The sequence below is a fragment of the Polypterus senegalus genome, chromosome 10 (genome assembly GCF_016835505.1).
Source record: "Polypterus senegalus isolate Bchr_013 chromosome 10, ASM1683550v1, whole genome shotgun sequence".
Taxonomy (NCBI): Eukaryota; Metazoa; Chordata; class Cladistia; order Polypteriformes; family Polypteridae; genus Polypterus; species Polypterus senegalus.
Genome location: NC_053163.1, coordinates 144,134,816 through 144,160,903, shown reverse-complemented (window position 1 = coordinate 144,160,903; position 26,088 = coordinate 144,134,816). Strand labels below are relative to the sequence as shown.

At 42.0% G+C, this 26,088-nt stretch overlaps 1 protein-coding gene across 1 annotated transcript in view; it reads right to left on the bottom strand.

The window, feature by feature from the left end:
- Positions 1 to 26,088, bottom strand: part of si:dkey-110c1.10 (unconventional myosin-Vc) — a 60,608-nt gene that overhangs the window by 10,147 nt on the left and 24,373 nt on the right. Inside the window, exons 22-29 of the mRNA XM_039767730.1 lie at positions 10,965 to 11,084; positions 10,557 to 10,650; positions 10,315 to 10,463; positions 5,444 to 5,623; positions 5,260 to 5,360; positions 4,878 to 5,176; positions 4,693 to 4,800; positions 3 to 154 (exon numbers count right to left, since the gene is read on the bottom strand). Coding sequence (XP_039623664.1) covers positions 3 to 154; positions 4,693 to 4,800; positions 4,878 to 5,176; positions 5,260 to 5,360; positions 5,444 to 5,623; positions 10,315 to 10,463; positions 10,557 to 10,650; positions 10,965 to 11,084 — 1,203 coding nt within the window. The remainder of the gene's footprint in view (positions 1 to 2; positions 155 to 4,692; positions 4,801 to 4,877; positions 5,177 to 5,259; positions 5,361 to 5,443; positions 5,624 to 10,314; positions 10,464 to 10,556; positions 10,651 to 10,964; positions 11,085 to 26,088) is intronic.

Genomic DNA, 26,088 nt, shown 5'->3' with positions numbered 1-26,088 from the left:
ACCTTAAGAGTGCCTTTAATGGCAGTCACAGCAGCAAAGCAAAAAGCTTGCGCCCGAACCTCTTCTCCACAAGCATCAGCATGTCTCATGCATAAGAACAGGATGTGTGCAGGCAATCCAGGAGTCTCGGCCCGTATCGTGTCCAGACACAAATCTGCGGGAACACAAGAAGGTAAGATGACCCTGAGAGAACTGGAGACTGGGGATCACAAGAAGGAGGAGTTCAAGAAAGGTCAAAGTCCACTGTGGAAATCGTGGTAAACACCAAGAAGGCAGGAACTGAAGAATTGTTTGTAGCGCCACGTAATAAGTAGGTGAGGCAGTTCCTTAAAATGATGTGGTGTTGGAGCTCAAGGATGTTAGATCTTGGAAATCATATGGTGGACGAGGTCAGGGAGGTAGGCCTTTACAGTTACAGAGGGGCGGCCTGGAGGAGCACAGGGAGACTGGAGTTCAATACCAAAGAGATATTTTTATTAAGCAAATTAGTTTACTAAGGTTCATGTTACAGTCCTGCGGTGGGTTGGCACCCTGCCCGGGATTGGTTCCTGCCTTGTGCCCTGTGTTGGCTGGGATTGGCTCCAGCGGACCCCTGTGACCCTGTATTCGGATTCAGCGGGTTAGAAAATGGATGGATGGATGGATGTTACAGTATCTGCAATCTCAGCTGAGGAAACAATGTTAATATAATTAAGGTTAAAACCAAATGCATGCAAGGTTTATTAAAAGGCAGTTCATCTAGCCATTGATTTGTCTCCTCGTACAACTTAGTGACACTACAAGCTGAATGATTAAACCTTATCAGATTGGTCATGTTTTTTCACTTTCAAAGCGTTTATTCTATTATTTCAAATCTATTTATGAACTAAGTCCATATTGTGATAAAAGAGGCAATACCAGAAGCCCGTGTGTGTGTTGTTTTGGTGCTCACTGGAATTCTCCTGACTTTTGCTGCTTTTCTTTTCAGCCTGTGATGCAGTGCTGTATCATCGCCCTCACTACTACAAGCCATTTTTATATGCAGTTTTTACTAATGTTTTTCTCATGTAGGGCAGCACGGTGGCAAAGTGGTAGTGCTGCTGCCTTGCAGTAAGGAGACCTGGGTTCGCTTCCCAGGTCCTCCTGGCGTGGAGTTGGCATGTTCTCCCCGTGTCTGCGTGGGTTTCCTACCACAGTCCAAAGACATGCAGGTTAGGTGCATTGGTAATCCTAAACTATACTTGGTGTGTGTGTGTGTGTGAGTGCGCCCTGTGCTGGGCTGGCACCCTGGCCAGGATTTGTTCCTGCCTTACGCCCTGTGTTGGCTCCAGCAGACCCCAGTGGCTCTGTGTTAGGATATAGCAGGTTGGACACTGACTGACTTTTCTCACATATTGTTGCACCTTATGAAGTAACTTGTCTACTTCAGGGGTCTGTAACTCCATTCCTGGAGCACTACTGTGACTGCAGATTTTCATTCCAGTTCTCCAACCTGCAGGGAAAAACTTGGGGGTGGTGGCAGAATTGGCACTCCAACCAACATATAAAACCTCACACTGTTCTACTCCATCTGAACTAGTGTGGTGCTGAGGTATCACCCATTGCATGGCTGCACTCGGGTCCAAATCTGGATCCTGAGTTGGTTTGTGGTGGGTGCGGCAATGCACTGTATCAGTGCGTGCTCCTAACCTAACCTAACCTAACCTAACATATTCTTCTTAATTAGTGACCCTTTTTTGCTGCTAATTAACTTGTCTTTCCGTTCATTTGAATTGTCTTTTATTTAAGACTCAGTCTTTCAATTGCTTCTTGATTTGTTAAAGGGCAGCCAAATAAAAATGAGATGTGCAAAGAGCCAACAGATGACCTCAAACCCCAACCAGTTTCTTTTCATTCTTTAATTCCATGGCTTGTTGGTACTCACATTCCACCAGAGCAGACACTTCTAAAAAACGGATGATTTTCCTTTTTCTGAGAACACCACCAAAATGTTTTGTGTACCTGATCAGATCAGCATTACTGAGATATTCACCTTTCCCTCTATTCAGATACTGTATGCTGGACACTGGCTGCTGGTCATGCATTGGTTCATTTTACTGTTTATCTCATTATTCTATCTATCTATCTATCTATCTATCATATACTGCCTTTCATATCTATCTATCTATCTATCATATACTGCCTTTCATATCTATCTATCTATCTATCTATCTATCTATCTATCTATCTATCTATCTATCTATCTATCTATCTATCTATCTATCTATCTATCTATCATATACTGCCTTTCATATCTATCTATCTATCTATCTATCTATCTTTTTGTTTGGCTGCTGATTAAAAATAATAATAATAGAGGGGTATGAGTCTTAAAAGGCAAGTCAATTACAGTTAAGGCACAAAAAGTGACTGGTCACTAATTAAGAAAAAGGGCTAGAATGAAAACCTGCAGCCACGGTAGCCTTCCTGGATCAGTGCTGGAGACCTGCTGGTCTACTTGCAGTCGCACATGAGCGCAGTACCGACTTTAAGTTGGTAGTATGGGTACTGTAACAACAAGTCAGTACTATTTTGTTTTTGGAAGTTTGGTATTGGCTTGGCATTGAACTATCAGTTCTTGTGACAGCACTAGTTTCCAGTGTGTTTGCTTCTTCTAGTGATCTTTGGTTTTATTATAGCATTAGGGGGCTCTGCCCCCTGCTCGCTTCGCTTGCCAACCCCCAGATTTGGTTATCCGGATATACAATTTAAAGAGATTGCTATTTTCATTTCATTCATTTTTTATTTCTTAATATTAGCCAGTAATAAAACTGTAGTGAATGAGTTATTCCCCCTCCCCCGGGGCTACTAGTGCCATCCTGCATGATCTGCATGTGACGCTGCGCGACGATCATTTAAAAGGTACTGCTGTTTGTGACGTGCTGCGTGATCTGCATGTTGCACTGCACGATGATCATTTAAAAGTATGTACAGCAGCTGTCCTTTTATTTCATTTCTTTGTCTCGCGGGACTTCAAAGTGTCTTCCGAGAAGATCACGTCTCGTCTCCCAAGATTTTTCTTTATCATAGAGAGAAGTATTACTTGGCTATGAATTTTGCCTAGTGTTTCTGGTACTGTTGCCTGGTTATTTTACATGTTTGCTTTTGATTTTTGCTACTTTTTTTCTGATCCTTTTTTGCCAGTTTTTTTTAATTAGCAGTGAAGCTTAGGTTTAAAATAGCGAGTGGAGTTTGGCTATGTTGCAACCCAACTTAACTGCTAGCTCTTCTATCTGGAATGTATTATTTTTTTCTGGCTTTTTTCCTTCCTGGCAGTATACCTACAGTCTTGCAAAACTAACACTAAAATCTGTCTAATGGATGATTTTGCAATATGGAAACACAAAACTAAATACAAAGAGTTTTTGGAGGTTTTAAAGATTTTATGGGATGGAAAACAATGACTGTAGCTCCCTACAGCCTCATTTACACTCCCTTGTTTACATGTATTCTCTTCTGCAGCTGTGTAACACAGGTACTCTGTTGCACCCCAGTAAGATCAATTCTATTATTGTGTAAGTGACATCAATAGGCAGGTCCAGAATGACATTGGTGGATGCAGACTATATTATATAGATTATATTTGGTTATTATTATAAAGAGGAGGTCATCAAGCATTTGGAGGCATGGAGTGCCTAACTTGCGTTATGTCAGTGAACTGACTAGATTTGAGAAGTGCCTAAGAGAAGGGATGAATATCAGAAAACTGTCAAAACTAGAAGATCAAAAGCACGAGCGTCAAAAACTGTGGTCAAAAATATAGGGCAAAAAAGTCCGAACCAAGAAAAGATACTGAACACTTTTAGAAAGAGTGATTTGGAAAAATGATTTTGTATTTACAATTCACATTAGAAGTAATTTACCATATATGCCCTTATATTCTGTCACATTGTTACTCAAAGGTTGTGGTCTCTGAGGACACGCTTCTAGCAACGCATGGAGAACTCCTCACGATGGGAACTAAACATAGGGGAAGGTAAAACAGTACAAGTTTAAATACTTGGGATCAACAGTACAGAGTAATGGGGATTGTGGAAGAGAGGTGAAGAAGAGAGTGCAGGCAGGGTGGAATGGGTGGAGAAGAGTGACAGGAGTGATTTGTGACAGACGGGTATCAACAAGAGTGAAAGGGAAGGTCTACAGGACAGTAGTGAAACCAGCTATGTTATATGGGCTGGAGAGGGTGGCACTGAGCAGAAAGCAGGAGACAGAGCTGGAGGTGGCAGAGTTAAAGATGCTAAGATTTGCACTGGGTGTGACGAGGATGGACAGGATTAGAAATGAGGACATTAGAGGGTTAGTTCAGGTGGGACAGTTGGGAGACAAAGTCAGAGAAGCGAGATTGTGTTGGTTTGGACATGTGCAGAGGAGAGATGATGTGTATATTGGGAGAAGGATGCTAAGGATGGAGCTGCCTGGGAAGAGGAAAAAAGGTAGACCTAAGAGAAGGTTTATGGATGTGGTGAGGGAGGACATGCAGGTGATGGGTGTAACCGAACAAGATGCAGAGGACAAAGATATGGAAGAAGATGATCCGCTGTGGCAACCCCTAACAAGAGCAACTGAAAGAATAATAATAATAAGAAGAGACATTTTAATGGTATACCCAGTATACCCAGTGTGACAAAGTTTAAATAGGCAGAATCACAAAGTTCAGGGGAGCGGGTGTCTCACTTGTCACCAGGTTCTTGAGCAGCTGTATCTCATCCTTCTTTTGACAGCGCAGCAGCCCTTGGAGCTCTACAGCTTTGTGAGGTGTGATGCCCTCAGATTTCACCATACCTGGCAGTGGGAAGTGATGGAGATACAGTTAGCCTACTATGCTTTGTAAATCACCGCTCACGCTTCCTTTGACCAACCTGGTTTGAGGTCACGCCTCTGCACACTCCTCAACAGGTTCAGCTCCCTCCTCAGCTTACGGGCCACCTGCTCCTGACTCTCCAGCTGCTCTAGCAGATCTAGGTTGTCTGCAGTGAGCCGTGTAAGTTGATCCTGTAGCCCTCGATGAAGCTGTTCACCAGGGGGCAGCTGGAGCAGACGAGCATGGGCCTGGCTCTGCCTGTCCATCTCCTCCCGAAGAACTTGAACTTGCAGTCGCCAGCTGTTTATCTCAGAGTCCCAGGTACCACGCTGGGAGGCAAGCTGAGCCTCTAGTATCCTGTTGGGACAATGGCAGTGAGAGCAAGAGGAACCAAGAAAGAACTGCTAACTGGAAAGTCTGAGAGCTGAGCCTCAGCTAACCTGTTGGCCACACAGACCGCATCGTATGCATGACTCAAGTCTTCCTCACTCAATCCTTTCACTTCGTCCTTCTGCAGGCCCACTGCCTCCTTGAGAGAATCCTTTAATGCATGCAACACATTTGCTATGAGAGTCTTTACCTCTAAAAGTCACTCAGAAAGTAGGCACATATTAGAATCCATACCATTGCAGTGAGATGGAGCGATCCAGCTCTGCTATCAAGCCTGTCATTCACCTCAGATGCAGTCACCATGCTAATCTTGCGCTTTGGCTCCTGTGGGCTACTGCTAACTCCAGTGGTCTCAGGAATGTAGTCAAGATTCAGGCTCATTGAGGACGGGGTTCTGCGGTGTCCCAGGACACGCTGGTGAAAAGAGATACAGGGGAACACAATGATCAGGGCTTCCATTGTCATGTCAGCTTATCACAGGCCACTTAAAAAACCCTCATTATGAACTTTGCACTCTTATTAATCTCCTGCATTATTTTTCTGATGTTTACTGCATTTATGCATTTTTGTTACTAGTATTATGTTTATTAATTTACTGTCTATATATTATGTATTCTCCTTTGTTCTTTGAGTTTTGTTCGTGGAACCCCAAGAGGTGAAGCCATCATTACATCACAGCTAAAGGACCACCCTCAGTCTATATATTGTGAGTCTAAGAAGCAGATACTTCAATGGTTCTTTAACATTTGGAAAGATTGTATTTATTGGCTTCTGGAGATGTCACTCCTGCTTGTGGTTTTTGAATATTAGATTACAATACATTACATCTTGGATCTTTTTTGCTGTGAATTGCTTTTCTAGGAAAATCATTTTTTGCCATTTCCTTTTTGTCTTTTGCCATTTTTTATTCTTCATTGTTTGTTATAAACCAATAGCCTTCTTTATTAGTATCTTGTTTTTGGACTTGTCATTCAAACCTGAGGGTTTTTTTCGCGTCTCCTTAGCGTGCGGACAGTAACCCACCTCTTCACAATGCGAACAGCAGAGACGCAAAGTGGCAAAAAGGACAGGTGTTGTACAGGCTTTTAAATGATCGACAAACAGGGTGAAAAAAAGAAAATGCAGCTTGCAAGCAGCAGCAGAAAGACAGCAGCTGATCTGACCGCATCTCCTTAGCGTGCGTTCAGCCATTTCACAATGTGAGCAGCGGTATATGTCCCGCGAGAAACAGATTTAACTACGCCTGAGGCCAGAAATAAAGGACAAAGAGTAGATGACAAAGTAGAACGTTGTAAAGAATTAAAAAATGGTGGCGTAGTACACATGCAGAGCAGGTTAAAGATAATGGAAGTATGAAAATTCCAAAGTCTCAAAAAAAGGATGGGAAAGATCAAATTAGCACAAACAGAAATTATTACTCGGTAAAATAACGGAACAGCGAAAAGAGATCGAATACAAGGTTTGGATTCAAACATTAAGTAGGAGACGTGTAGATCGTTTAATTCGTGTTGCCAGCGAGAATTAAAAAATTCCAAAAAGTCCCGTGAGATGGAGACGTTTAACATGAGACTCTTTCAAGTCCCATCCTACTTACAACTATTTTCAAACGAGACGTTAATCTAACCTGAGTCTTGTGAATGCTTTTGTCAGACATGCTTCCTGCGCTCTCAGCTCTTATAAATTTTATCAGGACAATAATTTTATACATTCTAGATTACACGTCAACAACAAAGCAAAGAAGAGAGAGCATGGACAAACATTCGAGGAAGTCGTTTTATTTATTAGAGAGAAAGAAACGATATTGACTCACAGGTAGATAAACGTTGTGTTGTCACGATGCAAGTCCAAACACAGAATCAAAATTCAATGCAATCTTGAAGAAAAGTTAATTCCAAATATTGTTTTTACAAATGTTTTAAAGTAAAAGTGAAAATAATGCATAAGTAACAATTCCCATGAAAATAACAATCTCTTTAAATTGTATATCTGGTAAACCAAACCCAGGGGTGGGCGAGCGAAGTGAGCAGAGGTCAGAGCCCCCTAGTTTCCATTATTTCTGAACAATGAAAGGCTGTTCCCCATTTCTGGGGCCCTAGACAGGCCAAAGCCTGCCAATAAAGTTTAGGGTCAGGCTGCCAGGGGTCAGGTTTATATGTCTTGATAGACCTTTTTGCCATTTTGAGTGCAATGAATCATAATAAGCAATGTATAAACAGAATAAAAAAGGGATGGATGAAAAGATATGACTCTCCTCCAACTGACTAAATGTGACCTATATGCGTCCATCTGTTCTAACCCACCCGTCTTGGGTTCATATTTATGTTTTATGTCAATGTGAATCATTTTTGGTTCTTTTATTTATGTTATGTGCATTATTCATTGTTTGTAATTTTGTCTTTGTACTGTATGCAAGCTGCCTGAGTTATGTTCCATGTGTTTTATGAGTGGTCCCCCAGGAATTGGAGCCATCTGCTAATCACTACCAGGACCTGTCCTCCATCCTATTAATCAAGAGAGTCTTCCACAGTTCCTGCTGGTTCATTCGAATGCACTAGACAGTTGATGAGTTTTCTGGTGTTTTCTACTCTGCTTTGTGATTTGGTGGATTTATTTTACCTTATTGCTGCCTTTTGACTACTCTTTAGATGCTACTTTGGGACTTAGTTTTTTACCAGGCATTGTATGCCTTTTGTGCTCTTCGGAGCATCACAGTATTACAGACAATTTTTCATGTGAAGAATAAATCTTTTATAAATATAAAGATTCTGCTTCACTCACTCAGAATATGAAACCAATGTAGGAAGTATTTTAAGATAGAGAAGGTTTTATCTGTGGCACCTCTACAGGAGAACCACTTTTTTTCAACCCTCTCAAATGTACGCAGCTTTTAAATTCTGAAAACATTCGGGATTAAATCACTTAGAGATCTGTACGTAGAACAATTACACTCCAAATTTAACTTTCCAGCACTACATTTCTTTCACTACCTTCAAATTAGAAACTTTGTTAAACAGAACCTGCCCAATTTTCTTCACCTCCCACCTACGTCCATGCTGGAAAAAATATTGATCAGTCCTGAGGACTCAGACAGCATTTCTGTAATATATAAAAACGTTTTACAGTCCCTCCCTTTCGTAGTTCCAAGAGAACAGGGAGAAAAGGATCCCTCACTCAACAGTTCAGAAAAGGAGTGGAAGGCAGCAATGCAGAGAATTCACTTGAGCCCCATATGCGCAGAGCATACAATTATTCAACTTGATGATCTGTTTCGTTTAAAATTGTCCAAATGTTTCCTGTGCAAAATCCAACCTGTGGATGCTGCAATCGAGTTCCAGCTTCACTGGGCCACATGTTCTGGGCCTGCACCAAATTAACAGTATTCTGGACCAAAATTTTTAAATGCCTTTCAGACAGCCTTGGTGTCCCAATCCCTCCTAACCCATTAACAGCGGTGTTTGGTGGGCTCACAGAGGGGCTTACAGTGGAGATGGACAAGCAAACTGTAATGGCCTTTACTACACTATGGGCACGTAGACTTGTCTTGCTCATCTGGAAGAATCCTAACTCTCCTCTTTTAAGTCAGTGGGTACCTGATGTTATCTACTATTTGAAATTGGAAAAAATCTAATTCTCACTTAGAGGATCTGTGCAGAACTTTCTCAAAACCTGACAGGATCTCATCAATAACATTTTAGAATAAGCTTTTAAAGCACTGAGGAAGCAGATTCTCTCCCATCTTTGACTCCATGTATCTTTATTCATTTATTTAAAGTAGTCTGAGCAAATGTTATTGATGCAAACTGAAGCTTCTGGGTTAGTATACAGTAATTTAATCCATGCACAAATGTTCGGGCCAAACCCAAACTTCTCCAATATAGTAAAATCTTTATTCATTTATTAATGTATCTATTTACTTGTTTTTACTAGTTTTAAGTTCTACTCTGCTAGCCTGGCTCTCTTTCTCAGGGGTGGTGCTTGATTTGTTTCAGACCTTTTTTGTTAAACTTGAGTCATTTGTACGGAATGCTATTTGTTTTCAATAAAATCAATAAAATAAAATCTGCGGTGCGCTGGCACCCTGCCCGGGGTTTGTTTTCTGCCTTGTGCCCTGTGTTGGCTGGGATTGGCTCCAGCAGACCCCTGTGATCCTGGAGTTAGGATATAGCCGGACGGATAATGGATGGATGGATAAAATAAAATAAAAAAAAAAGATTCAGTGTTTGGCCTTGTTACTAGCCAGACTTGAAGGTTCCCCCTCTACAGGACACTTTTGAGGCTACAGTACACGCTTTGGCACTCTGTAGCACTGGTACTCTCAGTTCATAACAAAATCTTTCCAAATTAATTCACTACTTTTCCCTTAAAATTACATCAGGTAAGCCGATTTGGCTTTCTGTTTTATTAAGCTGCTGTATAAACTTTAATACATCTTCATTCTCATGGCACCAGACAGTGAAAATGGCCTGCATTTTGGTTGGGCGTGCAAGTACGAATATCACTGTGCTCTATACACATGACAATAGGATAGAAGCTCTCCCTTCATCTTTGTTTCTCTGTGTTTCCTGATTTGCGAATCTTGTGTTTCTTTGGTTTTACTGGTTTGTACTCCTGCCACATCTTAAGGTACTGTTAATTGGATCCCGTATTTAGACTTGTTTGCTTGAGGTTTTTGCCTATTTTTCTGGCCTTCACTTGGTGAACTTTCAAAGCCTTACACCCACTATGGGTTTACAAAGGCAAAGACAGGAAAGCCTACCTTTTGAGGTTTTGAGTTGAGGGTTAGGCCATCTGGGGGCTGAGACCAGAACTAAGAGCAAGCCTGGACTTTTGAGTGTTTTTTTTTTTTTGAAAACTTGCTCCCTTTTGTGTGTTGTGTGTGATAGAAATTCACAATCGGCCTAAACTTTCTTCTAAAATGTTCTTATTTGTCATGACCTTGGAGAGTGGCAACATGTCGAATGTTGGCCATTTGCTACGATTGGCAAACCATTCCAATCCAAACAATTTGATACAAATAAAGAGTGCATAAGAGTGCTATATGATAATTGATTATGATACACCTGAAGGTAACCAAAATTGTGGGGTAGCTAGAGTTTGAGGAGTACCTCACTAAAAGCCATCTCCTCCTTGAAGTTCTCATATCGCTGCTCCAACCGCGAAAACTCCTTCAGCAGACCCTGATAGCGTCTTCGCTCCTCCTCCAGTTCCAGGCTAAGGCTGGTCTTCTCCAGCGTCACCTGCTGATTGATCTTATCTGAAGGTTGTAATAGAGGGCACAATCACATACACATAAAATGTCAACAGATACCAGACCTCTCTCTCCGGACATTATGTTGAGTTCACATACCTTCCATTTCCTGCTCCATTTTCACCAAGTGACTGTGCAGATCCTCCTTTTCTTGAATAAGTGCAGATTTCTCCAGCTCAAGGGATTTCACAGCCTGAGAGAGAAGAAGGACTCAAAACGTGAGATGGCACACAAATGCTGGTCAGACAATGCTCTGGAACTTGACCTTATTCTTCGTCTCTGGTAACAAGGTTTATGCTGTACAAATCCACAAATCAGAAAAGTTTAGGCTTAACCCCGACACTAAGCCTGATACTCCAACAAACAACAGTTCTAAAGAGGCCAAGCCAAACCTGATATCGGAAACAACAAAGGCTAACGCTGATTGCAGGACTGCTCATATTGAAGATTGCAAATCTAACCAACCAAATAAACCATGATGTCTAGACTGCAGCTAAAGAAAAGTACAGAGGCGGACGACCAAGAATAATCCTGACCAAAGGGCTGTTTCTGCAGGCAAACATCAGGCTTATCCTGTTCACTGGACTGCACAGATACATTAGGCCAGTTATTGCTGCTGTTAAGCATCTATAGAAAAGTAATATGAACAGTGAAGGATATCCCATAGTGATGTGCTTTCAGCATATAAAAAAAAACACAAATCTGAACAATGACGGCTAACCCTTCCTGCTGGGCTGCACTCATATAAAGGCAGATCATGTCTGCTAGTAAACAGCTATGGAAAATTACTAATTTCAACAAACAGGAATTTCTCTTATTGATGTGCTTCTGGCATAAACTCTACAAAGCCAAGCCATAAAAGCTAACCTTGATTGCAGGACGGCACCTATTAAAAATGACAGAACTAACCAGCCAAAATCAGTCAAAGCTAGTCTGAAGCTAAAGAAAGGTACATTTATGGACAAACATGGAATACCTTGACTGAATGGCAGCTTCAACTGAATGCCATGAAGTTGAGCAATGGCTAACGCTTTATACTGACCTCCATTCATACAAAATTAGAGACTCTTATAACATTATAAGGCTAACACTGACTTATAGGATGCAACTATTGAAAACTGCAAATCTGACAAATCAAGGCCAAACCGACCATTAACCCCCTGATAAGCAAAAATACTAATGCGGACAGCCTGGAATAATGCTGCTAATCGTAACATACCTTTCTCAAACTCGCATAATCTTCAGAGTGAGAAGCTATTACAATAACAACTACAGTGATCCCTCGCTATATCACGCTTTGACTTTTGCGGCTTCAAATGTAAGCATATCTAAATATATATCACAGATTTTTTGCTGGTTCGCGGATTTCTGCGGACAATGGGTCTTTTAATTTATAGTACATGCTTCCTCAGTTGCTTTGCCCAGTTGATTTCATACAAGGGACACTATTGGCAGATGGCTTAGAAGCTACCCAATCAGAGTGCCCATTACATATTCAATAAAACTCCTTAATGATATACGATATGCTTCCCGTGCGGCGCTTCACATACTTGAAAGCCCAAACAGCACGTATTCATTTTTGATTGTTTGCTTTTCTCTCTCTCTGACATTCTCTGCTCCTGACGCACACTTTGAAGAGGAAGATATGTTTGCATTCTTTTAATTGTGAGACGGAACTGTCATCTCTGTCTTGTCATGGAGCACAGTTTAAACATTTGACTAAAGGGTGTTATTTCATGTCTAGAGGGCTCTAATAATGTTAAAAAATGTATTTAGAAGGTCGTAAACAGGTTTTCTATGCTCTAACTGTGAAAATATTCGATTTATAAATAAAGAATCCTACTTTGCGGAAATTCATTTATCACGGCAGAGTCTGGAACGGATTAACCGCGATAAACGAGGGTTGACTGTATAACAAAAAGAAATGTGGCTTATCCTGACTGATGAGCAATGTAGAAAGCTACACATTTATTTATTGATGTTAATCTGCTGCTAAAAATAATTATACAGTGAACATGTAACAATAACCAAGTTTGCTTTAGCATCTCCACTTTAACAATAAAAGTCAGCCAAGGCTAACCCAGAAAGATGAGCGGACAAAGCAGCACATCATAGGATAACTCTGGCGGTCTGATTGCTACTTTAGAAATCTACACATCTGACTACAGTAGAGAAAGTCAATTTGACTTACTGGGCTGCTCCAACAGGAAGCTACACAGGTCTACAATGAAGGCTGACCCTAACTGTTGGACTGCTCCCTTAGAAAAGAATAAATGTAAACCGGTAAGAATGGAGGGCTAACCCAGATGGATGTGCTTCTAAAGTGAAAAATCTAAAAAAACAAATGATAACCCTGAAGACCAGACTGATCCTAAACAACCTGTTGTCGTGAACTGGGAGTCCCAAGCACTGAAGAGCTCCAAAGCATGAAGTCCCAAACATTTATAATAAGAGGGGGATGTCACCATCAAATACGGCTAATACTAAGGGGAAGTACTGAACATTTTTGGGGTTTGGGTTGATTTGTTTTGAATCTATTTTTGTAAAACTTGATTTGTTTGTATGGAATGTTGTTTGATTTAAATAAAATCAATAAGGGCGGCACGATGGCGCAGTGGTATCGCTGCTGCCTCGCAGTAAGGAGACTGAGGTTCACTTTCCGGGTCCTCCCTGCATGGAGTTTGCATGTTCTCCCAGTGTCTGCGTGGGTTTCCTCCCACAGTCCAAGACATGCAGGTTAGGTGCATTGGCAATCCTAAATTGTCCTTAGTATGTGCTTGGTGTGTGGGTGTGTGTGTGTGTGCGACCTGCAGTGGGCTGGTACCCTGCCCGGGGTTTGTTTCCTGCCTTGCGCCCTGTGTTGGCTGGGATTGGCTCCAGCAGACCCCCATGACCTTGAAGTTAGGATATAGCGGGTTGGATAATGGGATAATGGATAGATGGATAAAATAAAAAAAATAAATTAAAAAGTGTTTTTTTTTTTCCCAATAAAGAGCTCTGTAAATACAGTATATAAAGCTCCATAGAGTACATAAGGCAAAAAGAATTTGCTAGTAAGGGCAATTCAAGACAAATAAGACCCCATATACAATACAATGGCAAAGTTAAAAAAAACCCAAAATGGTCAAAATCCAAAAAAGCACAGAACTAAACTAAGAAAACGCTCACCAAATCCCCATTAACATTTTAAATGTGCAGCCAGGAGCTGCGGGAGACCCTCTGGACTGGCAGTGGGCAGTTCCTGGCAGTAACTCACATATAGGGGACCATCCACATAAAAAAAAAACCAATGGGAATACAGCAAAATTAAAAACAAGGAATAATGCAAAAAAATAAAACATAACATAAAGGACATGAAACAAGGACTTGAACCCCAGCCAGGGAAGGATTCCTGGCTAACATATAACACCTATATAAGTTAGTCTGCCTGTAGGTGGAAGGAAAAATGAAAATAAACAATTCTTAGTAATTGTATCTGTAAGATGATATTAAGGCCATCCAAGACCAATACTGACTGATGTTCTGCCTCCTTTAATAAAGTACAAAGCTGAACAACAAAGCCTAACTCTGATTGCTGGACATCTCTGAATCAAAAAGACAAACTAAACCAAACCATCCGTAGTCAACCAGTTCTTCAGACCTACTGCTATAGAAAATTGTACATGTGAATAGCTCAGAATAACTATGTTGCTAAGGTGTTCTTGTAATCTGCCAAGGCTAACCCTGACTGCTGGACAGTTTCCATAGAAAACCAAAAATAGGTAGAGGTAGAGCAGAAACTGACTGATTATCTTCAGATTTAGTAAAGTAAAAATAAAAGCAGCTGAAGGAACTGTTTCTAGCATTGATCTTTATATCTGAGTACAGTATACCATATTTGGCTGTTACCTTTTATCAACTTAACTTACGAGCTGCTGACTCTGTACACACAGACATACATACATATATACTAGAAGGTTCCCCCCTGCTTGCTTCGCTCGCCAATCCTCCCGGCCTGTGCTATGCGCCAGCCACTTCACGTCACTGACGCTCACGTTATGAAGAGCGGGGCTGAATGCACCCCAAGGAGACGCCGTCGCTCCTCCGAACCCACTTCTTAAATGGTGATATAATGGGAAACAAATAGTTTTTTTTTTTTTTTACCTCCTCTTTGCTCGATCAGCTGCTGCCGTGCTGCGTGATCTGCATCTTGTGCAGCACTTTGAATGTTTAAAAGCCTGTACAGCAGCTGTCCTACTCTTTGTCTTTTATTTCCTGCCCCATGTGTGGTTAAATCTCTTGGCACTCTTGTCTCAAGGGACATGAGTTCTTGATATCTTTAAGTTTATAATTTAAAAACGGAATAAGAATCTGAAAATCTAACAACATCACAATAAAGTCTGATAAATTCTGAAAAGAATGATACCAAACATACATAAGTAGATTTTAAAATAAGTCTGATTTAAAGCGTGACAAAAAAGTGACATAAAATCATTGCACAAAATTGTTGCACTTTTAGGCTTAGGATTTTATATATATACTAGCGACTGGGAGCCTGATCGAATCGGGCTACAAATTCTATGTTTGTGAGATTCATACTTTCTCTGCAAAGAATTATTTGTTTTTTTAAGTTCTTAAAATGATTTTGTTATCATGGCACTAATTTGTGCAAAAAATAGACCTTTTCGGCCGATGTAATGAAGAGCTGCCTGTTTAAACAGGGCTGCGAGACGTGAACTCAGCTCTTCGGCGCACCTCATTTGGTTTTTTTCCGGCAAACAAATTTTCAAAACAAACCGTATTTTACGACTCTAATCAGAGTCGGAGTAATAATTATGTTGGCGTGGTCATTTTAAATCTGAGATCGGCTAAAATTTAAACAATGACCGTTGTTAATACCCAGCTGTCATTAGTCAGTTTGCCAATAGATGTCAGAAGGACGGAGGCCAAAACTGAACTGGCCAATTATAGATTTCGACGTACCAAGCAAATGGCGTTACGTTCTAAATTACTTACGGTTCTGGAGCTGTCGAAGGGTTTAAGTCAGTCGACGATGTTAGTCCTGGAAAGTACGCCCCACCAAAGCAACGTTCCAAAAACCAACCAAACTTACCGTTATCTGCTCGAACCAACACCGACTTATTATACTCGGCCGTCCAGTGGCGTCACTGAAGCATTCGAACATTCTTAGCCAATCATGCAATACTGCGTCCGCGTTTGCCACGTTACGTTCAAACTACAGAGGCAGAGTCCCATTGCATGTCTAACTTGTATTGAGTCGAGGTATTGACGCGACCACCATACATATGAGGTATTGACGTGACCACCTTACATATGGGGTATTGACGTGACCACCTTACATACTGATAGTATCAAATTATATATAAGGATTCACAGCTGGAGCACAGACAGGTAAAGTGACTTAGGATTTGTCACTGGTAAGAAATCTCTCAGGACTCAGGCCCTGTCCATTTCACTTTCTCACAGTGTCATGATCTGGCTTTTGTTTTTCATGTTTCGCAGCTATTCCTTGGCCTGTAAAAATGATTGTCTTGGTGGCTTTGGAGGTGAAGGAATGCAATGCTAGTGTTGATTTTCACTTTCAAAGTATGTTTAACAATGTTTAATGTGAACTGACTTATTGTGCGGCTGCATGTTGGCATCGCTATTTTGGGACCTTTCTGTTGATGGTTGCTATGCTGTTGCTAGGTAAGGTCAACTGCAAGTGGGTGGCGTAGGTGGAAGTTATAAAGATCAGCTTCATACACTTCCTGGGTGTACAAGTTTGTGGATACAACAAAGAAAACAACACTTGTTTCAGTCTGACTTTTGGTAACAAACTCTTGTTAATTAACTATAACTTTCTAGTTATGTGTAATATTTTTTGTTTAATTTTTGACTCTGCATTCTTTCAATTACAAATTTGATTTTATGTCCAGGGCTTGATTATTAGATTAGATTATTGTCCTCTTGGTGTCACACTTTGCCAATTAATAAAACCACACCTCATCTTCCCTTTTTATGTAAATACTGCTTCTGCCTGTTATGTCTGCAGGGCAGACGGGATTCAGAGTAACCAGGAGAAGGACATGAATTCAAAACAGGTAAAAACCAGGAGATTAAAGAAAACTGTTCATCAATGTAAAAATGTAAAACAAGAAGCAAAGTTAAGGATGTAAGCAAATGGTCAATGCAGAGACAAACAAAGCACAGCCATTTTTAGCAAGTGATATTCATTTTTTACTTTTTTTATATCCACTGCTCAGATAGTGAAAGGATGCCCCAGAAGGTCTTTTATACCCGTTGCGTTGCAGTACTCCAGTCACAGCCTCCAAGGACATGCCCATAATAACCACTAACTCCTATCACTGGCCAGTGGAATCAGTACACACATGGCGAGGCGAGCTACAAACCCAAGACCTCCAAGTCAGTAAACAGGGTCCTAAAGTAGAATATCCTCAGCCCAACAGCCAATCAGATTTCACCATAGCATACTCTCTCAGCTTCGCTACACTCCACCTCACTTGCACCATTTGTTTCTGCTGAAGAGTTCACTCAGGGTGACACCAAAACTTGAAACCCTAAATGGGCCCATTAGGTCACAGGAAGCCTCAAATGAAAAGGAAACCAATTCAGGCTTCAAAGCTGAACCCGTGATGTGCAGGTAAGGATGTTGGGTCACCTGAAAGGTCAGTTTTTAAGTCATTTTTCAGGGTCCTTGTGAAATCCGTGCACCATGATCCATATGTTGCTTTTCCTTCTTTTTTAATAGTACTACTTTACTGTGCTTCCTAGGGAGGTTTGTTGATTAATACAAACTGTTTATGGTGTATTTTTATAAAGCATTCTCACGTTACACCATTTTCTCATGACTTTTGCACAGTCCTGCGTGTTTATATCTCTTTCTCTTTCTATTCCACTATCTCTGTTTCTTCCTTTCTAAGCCTCATTGCCACCATTGATCTAACCTAAAAGGGTTACACAGCAAGTCAGAGGCATGAATTAAGCCAGCCACCTTACTATTTAACATCCAGTGCCTCAGTCGCTACACCGCACAGTCTACCTCCATAGAAGACTATCACTGAAGACATACTGTAAGACATAACATGAGGACTGGTGTGCTGATCCTATATAAAGTTACAAAAGGTACGTATGGTATAACATTCAGGTACATTTGAGGGCTGTGCTGGCACTGTAGCCCTCCATGAACTGAGCTCACTAGGGCGGTTCTAGAACTTTCTCAATCCATTTCAGTGTTACAAGGGCCAAAGGCAATCTCTCCAGGACTGGGAAAAGGTGGAAAACAGTCCTGGATAGAGTTCAAGTCTTTGACAAAAGACCACTCTTACTCACATAAACACACACATAGTGACATCCATCCATCCATCATCCAAACCGCTATATCCTAATTACAGGGTCACAGGGGTCCGCTGGAGCCAATCCCTTCCAACACAGGGCGCAAGGCAGGAAACAAACCCCAGGCAGGGTGCCAGCGCCACACACCAAGCACTCACTAGAGACAATTTAGGATCGCCAATGCACCTAACCTGCATGTCTTTGGACTGTGGGAGGAAACCCACGCAGGCATGGGGAGAACATGCAGACTCCACACAGGAAGGACATGGGAAGTGAACCCGGGTCTCCTAACTGTGATGTGGCAGCGCTACCCACTGCACCACCGTGCTGCCCCACATAGTGACAATTTGCAATTAACACTTAACCTAAAAAAAGACTTTTGTAATTAATTCCTTCTTTGCTTGAGCATGTCTGGCTGTTGTAATTTTCATAAAACGGGATCTGCAAAGCAAACTTTATTACAACAAGTGACCAGCATGTGTTTGTTGCACTCCGAGAGTAAATTACAGGGTAACCAGATTTTCAAAATCCCCAGTCAGGACATTTGTTTAGCATTGTCACACACGGGGCTTCAGTAATGGTAATACCACATCCAACCAGGGGAGGGCGGGGTGCACTGACTGTCTTTCTCAGTTCCCTGCAGACCTTTCCTGAGAAATCCTGCCAGGTTCCGGTACCTCAGAAGACGTCACTTCCGGGTCCGGGCCCTTCGATGACGTCACTTCTGGTCTAGACGATGCCAAAAAAGGGCAGTCATTCCACATAATTAAAGAGTGGAGGATCAAGAGAAAGAACAACACCCAAGGGCAAAACAAGGGTCAAAACTTAAAATCAACAAAAGAGAAACATCAAGCCAAACTGCAAACCAAAATCATAGTCAAAGGGCAGAGCTTTGTTTCAAAATACCAGTAACAGTGGTCTAGGAGAAGGTGGGAGCGGAGGATGCCATCATCTACATGCTACACCGATCCCTCTCACACTTGGACAGAGGCTCTGGTGCGGTAAGAATTATGTTCCTGGATTCTCTAGCGCCTTTAACACCATCCTACTCTGCTCCTTAGGGACAAGCTGACAGAGACTGGAGTAAACTCACACCTGGTGGACATGGATATGGGCCTTTAAAGCCCCCATTTTACCACCAGAGAATCAGTTCTGTTTTAGACTCAGTATGGTGAACATCTCTGTCAATCTCAAAACCTTTTGCAGCCAGGGATATTATACGGGTGGCTGCCCCAAACCTTTTTATGATGTCTGGTCTGTGTTTTTATCACAGCATATATGCCCACACATAAAGCCCATCCTCGTTTGTTTAATACCTCATTTATCTCATCAGGATCGGTGACACCAGGACTTGGAAATTAAAAAAAAAACACCTTCACAAATGAACACAAAGAATTCAACACTTTTCTTGAAATGTGAACAAATAAATGGCAGTTCTGTTTGTTCGTGTCTGCTTCTTAGTCGCCCTCATGATGCTGTGCAAATTTAACACATCTTAGTGAAGCGTTCCCCAGTTTTGACCACATTATCATTCGTATATTATATATGGCTGGTTTTGTGCCCCTTGAAGTTCTAAATGTCTCCTTATATAATATGCTTCTGTGGCTGTCCGTTTGTCTGTCCAGGATTTGAAATCGCCCGTAGCTCGCAAACCGTTTGACGTACTGACCTGAAATTTGGTACGCATATACTACGTGACCTCGACTGTCTGCTTTCCGGGTGATGATTGACTCCCAAAATTATTCCTTTTTTTTTTAATTGTATTTTATTGTAGAATCAACTCTCGGCAGCGGCCAGCAGGGCGGCAGAGTGGCGCATGCGTACAGGTGCAGTTCTCATCCCTACCACCTTCACCATCACTTCCCCTACCTCTTCATATCTTAAATCATTCTTGAGGCAGATTGAAGACTTAAGTGCCAGCTTAAGTGAAAAATTAAGGAAAATGTACTAAGTATATGGCAACACAAACACCGACTTAATCAGTTTTAACGCGAAAAGATGCCGACGAAAGAAAAGGAGAAGCAGGCCGCTAGGGTGGAGAAAAGAAGAGCTGCTCAGGAAGCAGCCAACGCATCAACCTCTGAGCAAACGAATGATAAACGTACAGAGAAAGAGGAGGAAAACTAGGAATGAAGTCAAGTCAAGTGAATTCAGTATGCCATTACTGGTATTGTGATAATGCTTGTGCAACGTTTTATTAGATGGCAGCCTGTTAAAACATGGGCATTTTAATATTCTTCATTTATTTATCGGTACGCATAGCCTGAAATCGTAAATGTCGCTGCTGCTGGGTCGTCTGGTCACCTTAGTAAATTATAGTGTTAGTGAAACAGTGAATAATTATAAAATGCAGGTAATGGCTGTTTGGTTAATTTAGTGTGAGGTAAATAGTGAGTAAACGCACACGCCAAGATGGATTTGGCAGGCAGGACGATGTTGTTCCTGCGCGAGCGCAACCAACCAATGACTTTGATTTCCTTCCCGCGCCCGCTGAGGTGGACAGACCCACCCTGGTTGCCTTTCCGCACGTGCGTATATGTGCAAACAGCCAGCGTGTCATTAACTTGTATTGGGAGTCTGTTTGCCATCAGAAGCGGCTGTCACGGGTGAGAAAAAGGAAAAGATTCAAAACGTACAAGTAAATTTAAAATTGAAACCGCAAATTAATTTGTACTTGGACTCGCATGCATGTGCCATTTCCCCGTTTCAAGACAGACGAGCTTGCAAATTCGCCATAACTTTCAATGGGTGTTTTTGAAATTTGAAAACTGGTGTGGTGTGTGGCTGGGGGTGATACCCAGCCGGGACGCCCAGAAGGACCGGAGGAGGGCTCCTCCACACCACGAGGGGGTGACCGCTCTTGTGGCTTTGGGGACCACTGGAACAGAGCTTAGAAGCTCAACCCTATAGGGGCCCGTGGTCACCGCCAGGAGGCGCCCGGATGCCTGAAGAGCCCTGGCACTCAGCACTTCTGCTACACCCAGAAGTGCTGGAGGGAAGAAGACCAGGGACACCCAGAGTGCTTCCGGGTGCACGGCTGGCACTTCCGCCACACCTGGGAGGGCCAGCGGAAGGTTATCGGGAGGCACCTGGAGCTCGTCCGGGTAAGGATAAGCGGGGCCGCCTGCCTCCATTCAATGGCTGGAGTCGGGAGCGGAGAAGACAAAGTCAAGGCAGAGCGGACTGGAGGCGGCCTGAAGGAAAGAGAGGCATTGTAAGGCTTGGACTTTGGGGGAGTTTTGGGGTTGTGTGTCCACCTTGTAAATAGTGATTGTGAATAAACGTCTGCTGGGTGATTTAAAACCATGTCTGCCTGTCTGTGTCCGGGCCATGTTCCACACTGGGTACATCGTGATCTGTTCAAGATATCTCAACAAAAATGAACCTGTCATAAAAGATTTTCTTAAACAAGTAAGTGTGCAACATTTCAACAAATTTGGTCCATTCGGGATCAAGTTATTTTATGTGTACAGACAGATAGACCGACATGGGCAATCTTAATAGCGCATTACACGCGAACGCGTTGTCACACACGTGCGATTAGGAGGCAGTCAAAAATCCTAAAGGTGAGTGAAACATCGCGAGACAAGGGGTTGTCACGTGGTACTTACCCGAATCTCTTCAACTCCCAACAGGAAAACCGAAGAAAAAGAAGTCCTTGCATTACCGGGTTCCAAAATGGCTGCCAAGACGTCACTTCTGGCCACTATGGATGACTTCACTTCCGGTTCCTGAATTCGACTTCATTTCCTGCCAACCACTTCCTGTTTCCATTTTATTACTGTATATAAGCGCCATTTTGTTTCATGTACTTTGTCAGTTGCTACCATTACTTTTGATCATTTCAACCACTTTTTCTGCTTTATTTTTGTCCATTGGACAATATACGGGGACGGTCCCCAAAACTTTGTTTTTGTGGAGCTTCTTTTTTCTTATATTTCCACAGCGTCTAAAAAAGAAAAAGCCAAATAACCAAGGCTAACCCTAACTTTAAAATGTAATCAACTGAGACAAACACAGCTAGACAGCTAGACTACTAAACAAAATTCCACATGTTGAATGGCCAATGCTAACCCTTTAGGGGCTTCTGCTGTAGAAGAATATAAAGCTGAACATGCCTTTAGAAAAGTGCAGATGTAAACAGCCTAAAATACACCTTTTGCAGTGCAGCTCCAACACAACAGGAAAAAAATGCACTGAAGGGTTAACCTTAAACAAGGTGCTGCTACTACAGAAAACTAAAGGCTAACCCTGACTGCTGGTCTGCTAGCTCGTTTGGTTTGCTTTAATGCCGATTCATTTTGTGATCCAGTGTCACTCATGTGTTTAAGGGACAGCTTCAGGGCACTTTAAAAGATAAAAGTACAACCCCAATAGAGAGAGGGTACTGTTGCTTATCACAATAATCCCTTTCATCCACTGTTCCCAGGCTTGAACAGCAGAGACCCCACTTCCTCTAAGAAGCCCTAAATGGGGTGACCAGATGGTACCCCAACCCTTCTTACGTTTAACATTTCTTCCTTCACCTCATACCTGTGGTGGAATTAATACTCGCAAAATATTGCCAAAAGTTTAGAAACATCTTGGCACAGCCAAACCCTTCATCTTCCTGTATCCAACCTTTCATACTGGTGGCAAGCCCACCTCTTTTCAGCCATGGTATAGTCAAGGTATCAAGACACTTTATGAGGGCCCTGGGCATAAAATATTCAAATGACTTATGTCCTGGTTTTGTGTTCCTCCTTCTTCTTGCTTTTTCTATTCAGGCCAGTCCTTAAAGTAAAAGGGGTCCCATTATCCTCAGAATTTCTTTCTCATCCTCATTATTACTCTTTATGCCTGTTATCTCTAAACTTTAACCCAGTGACATCTCAATATGTTGGTTCTGCATAAGACATCTTCTGAACCTCTACCTTTATATTCAGTCTGGTAACAAGACCTCCCTTCTGGTCTCTTCCATACTGGATGTATAAAAGGGCAGTCATTCCACATAATTAAAGAGTGGAGGATCAGCAGAAAGAACAACACCCAAGGGCAAAACAAGGGTCAAAACTTAAAATCAACAAAAGAGAAACATCAAGCCAAACTGTAAACCAAAATCATAGTCAAAGGGCAGAGCTTTGTTTCACAATACCAGTAACAGTGGTCTAGGAGAAGGTGGGAGCGGAGGATGTCATCATCTACATGCTACACCGATCCCTCTCCCACTTGGACAGAGGCTCTGGTGCTGTAAGAATTATGTTTCTGGATTCTCTAGCGCCTTCAACACCATCCTACTCTGCTCCTTAGGGACAAGCTGACAGAGATGGGAGTAGACTCACACCTGGTGGACATGGATCATGGACTATCTTACAGACAGACCTCAGTATGTGCGTCTCGGGAACTGCAGGTCTGACATTGTGGTCAGTAACACAGGAGTGCCACAGGGGAGTGTACTCTCTCCGGTCCTGTTCAGCCAACATACATCAGACTTCCAATACAACTCGGAGTCCTGCCACGTGCAAAAGTTCGCTGATGACACTGCTATTGTGGGCTGCATCAGCAGTGGGCAGGAGGAGGAGTACAGGAACCTAATCAAGGACTTTGTTAAATGGTGCGACTCAAACCACTTACACCTGAACACCAGCAAAACCAAGGAGCCGGTGGTGGATTTTAGGAGGCCCAGGCCCCTCATGGACCCCGTGATTATCAGAGGTGACTGTGGGCAGAGGGTACAGACATATAAATACCCAGGAGTGCAGCTGGATGATAAATTGGACTGGACTGCCAATACTGATGCTCTGTGCAAGAGAGGACAGAGACGACTATACTTAGAAGGCTGGCGTCCTTCAACATCTGAAATAAGATGCTGCAGATGTTCTATCAGATGATTGTGGTGAGCGCCCTCTTCTACGCGGTGGTGTGCTGGGGAGGCAGCATAAAGAAGAAGGATGCCTCACGCCTGGACAAACTGGTGAGGAAGGCAGGCTCTATTGTAGGCATGGAGCTGGACAGTTTGACATCCGTGGCAGAGTGACGGGCGCTGAGCAGACTCCTGTCAATCATGGAGAATCCACTGCATCCACTGAACAGGATCATCTCCAGACAGAGGAGCAGCTTCAGCAACAGACTGCTGTCACCATCCTGCTCCACTGACAGACTGAGGAGACCCCACACTATGCGACTCTTCAATTCCACCCGGAGGGGTAAACATTAATATTATACAAAGTTATTGTCTGTTTTACGTACATTGTTATCACTCTTTAATTTAATATTGGTTTTTATCAGTACGCTGCTGCTGGAGTATGTGAAGTTCCCCTTGGGATTAGTAAAGTATCCATCTATCTACAAAAAAATATTTTTTGCTTCCTACTGGGAACTTCAGAGCATCTCTTTATTAAGTTTTTTTACACTGGTTTCATGTATGAAATCGGAATTAAGCTAGCACGTCAGGTTTTTGAAATACACATCATACACAGTTGACACTTTTGAATATCAATATATCTACACGATATCTAGAGTTTGAACTCTGTCCCACCAAAATTGTTTTGATGTATTTATTCTGAAAACACACCAGAAGACGATACCGGAGACACGTTAAAGTACTGTATATTTATGTCAATTTACCTCAATATAAAAGTGAGGTCAGCGTGCCCAAAAATGTTGGAGGCTCTCGCTTTTGCGCTTGTTCTACACATCCGTCTCTCTTTGCAAGAACCAACAGTAGTCACCCATCATGCTCGGAGTGAATTTTCCCCGATATCAGTTTTCCTTCACCTTTATATCTTAATGAAATCTTTCCCTGTGCTCATCACTGACATCGCTTAGATATGGTGGAAAAAAGTCGAGATGAGAATGTAAAAAAATGTATCTTCAGTGACATTCGGGCTCCCGTAAGCTAATATACTTTCAGCAGGTTCTCCACAAGCGCAGTATAATTCTCTGCTCTGTGACTGTCAAGAAAATTCTGGACAACCTACACAAATGAGGGTGCTGATTCAGTGGGCTTCAGTTTCCTTTTGAACTCATCATCAAGCATCAGTTCATGGATTTCAGGGCCAACAAAAACACCTTCCTTAATTTTGGCTTCACTTTTCTCGAGACCAAACGTATTTCTTAAATGCTGAAACACATCGCCTTTACTGTCCAGTCACCTTAGTTGTCCAAGACCTGGAACATCATTACTAAAAAAGGGGAAATGCTGCTGGACGAGAACGGTTTTAAGATTTGGAGTCAGCAAGTGAAATTTGTTAAAGTACAAGTGAAAGAATCCCAGTAGCAAAATGCTTATCGACCAGTGTAATCAATATGAATGCTCAGAGTCCCAAAGCACACAAGTCTTGACAGTTCCAAAAATACCTAGCTAGACTCAAAAAAGGGGCTTGAAAAATCTTTATAGAATACAGTGTGTAATTAAATGTACAGTACAATAATCTACTATATAAAAGTGGTCGGGATTGTCCTTCCGTCCCGTGTGTGCAAAGCGTAGCGGTATTCCGCTTATCACAGACTTACTACTTGCGGCTTGCGGTACGAAGCGACGTGATGAGGGGAGAGTTCTGGTGCTGTCATCGTTCCCTTGCTTTTGTGCGCAATGCGCTGGAAAAATAGACAAAATTATGTCTCTGGAAATAATTAATGTTGATGGAGTACAAATGCCTCACCGCGTAGTAAATATCAGGGGAGATGGTGCTTGCTTATTCTCATCTATAGCTTATTTAGTGCATGAAACTCCGTCTTTAGCGGTACAGATTCGGGCTGACATTGTACGACTTTGGACAGGCACTCGAGGGGATAAAAAAACGTAGGTTTTCGGGAGATGTTATGAATGGGCACTTTGATGTTCTCATTCCCTACACTTACATGCCTGATGTACACATGGAGCGCATACAAATTGAGGATAAAAGTCGGTCGCCTTAAAAGGCGAGTGCGCCTAGTAATATGATATTTGTAACGTCTAATATGTCTTATTTACTCTTATTTTGTCTAATATATTGGGTAATACGAGTGTAATGGTGACTAAAGGGTGTTATTTCATGTCTAGAGGGCTCTAATAATGTTAAAAAAACGTATTTAGAAGGTCGGAAACAGGTTTTCTATACTCTAACTGCGAAAATATTCGATTTATAAATAAAGAATCCTACTTCGTGAAAATTCATTTATCACGGTTGAGTCTGGAACGGATTAACTGCGATAAACAAGGGTTCACTGTAAAAGAATTATTTTTAATAAAATGCTCTGAAACAAAAGCAACTTCTATAGAGCAGAAAAGACAAAGGAATCGCCTGAAGCAATAATGCAATCCAAAGCAAACAAA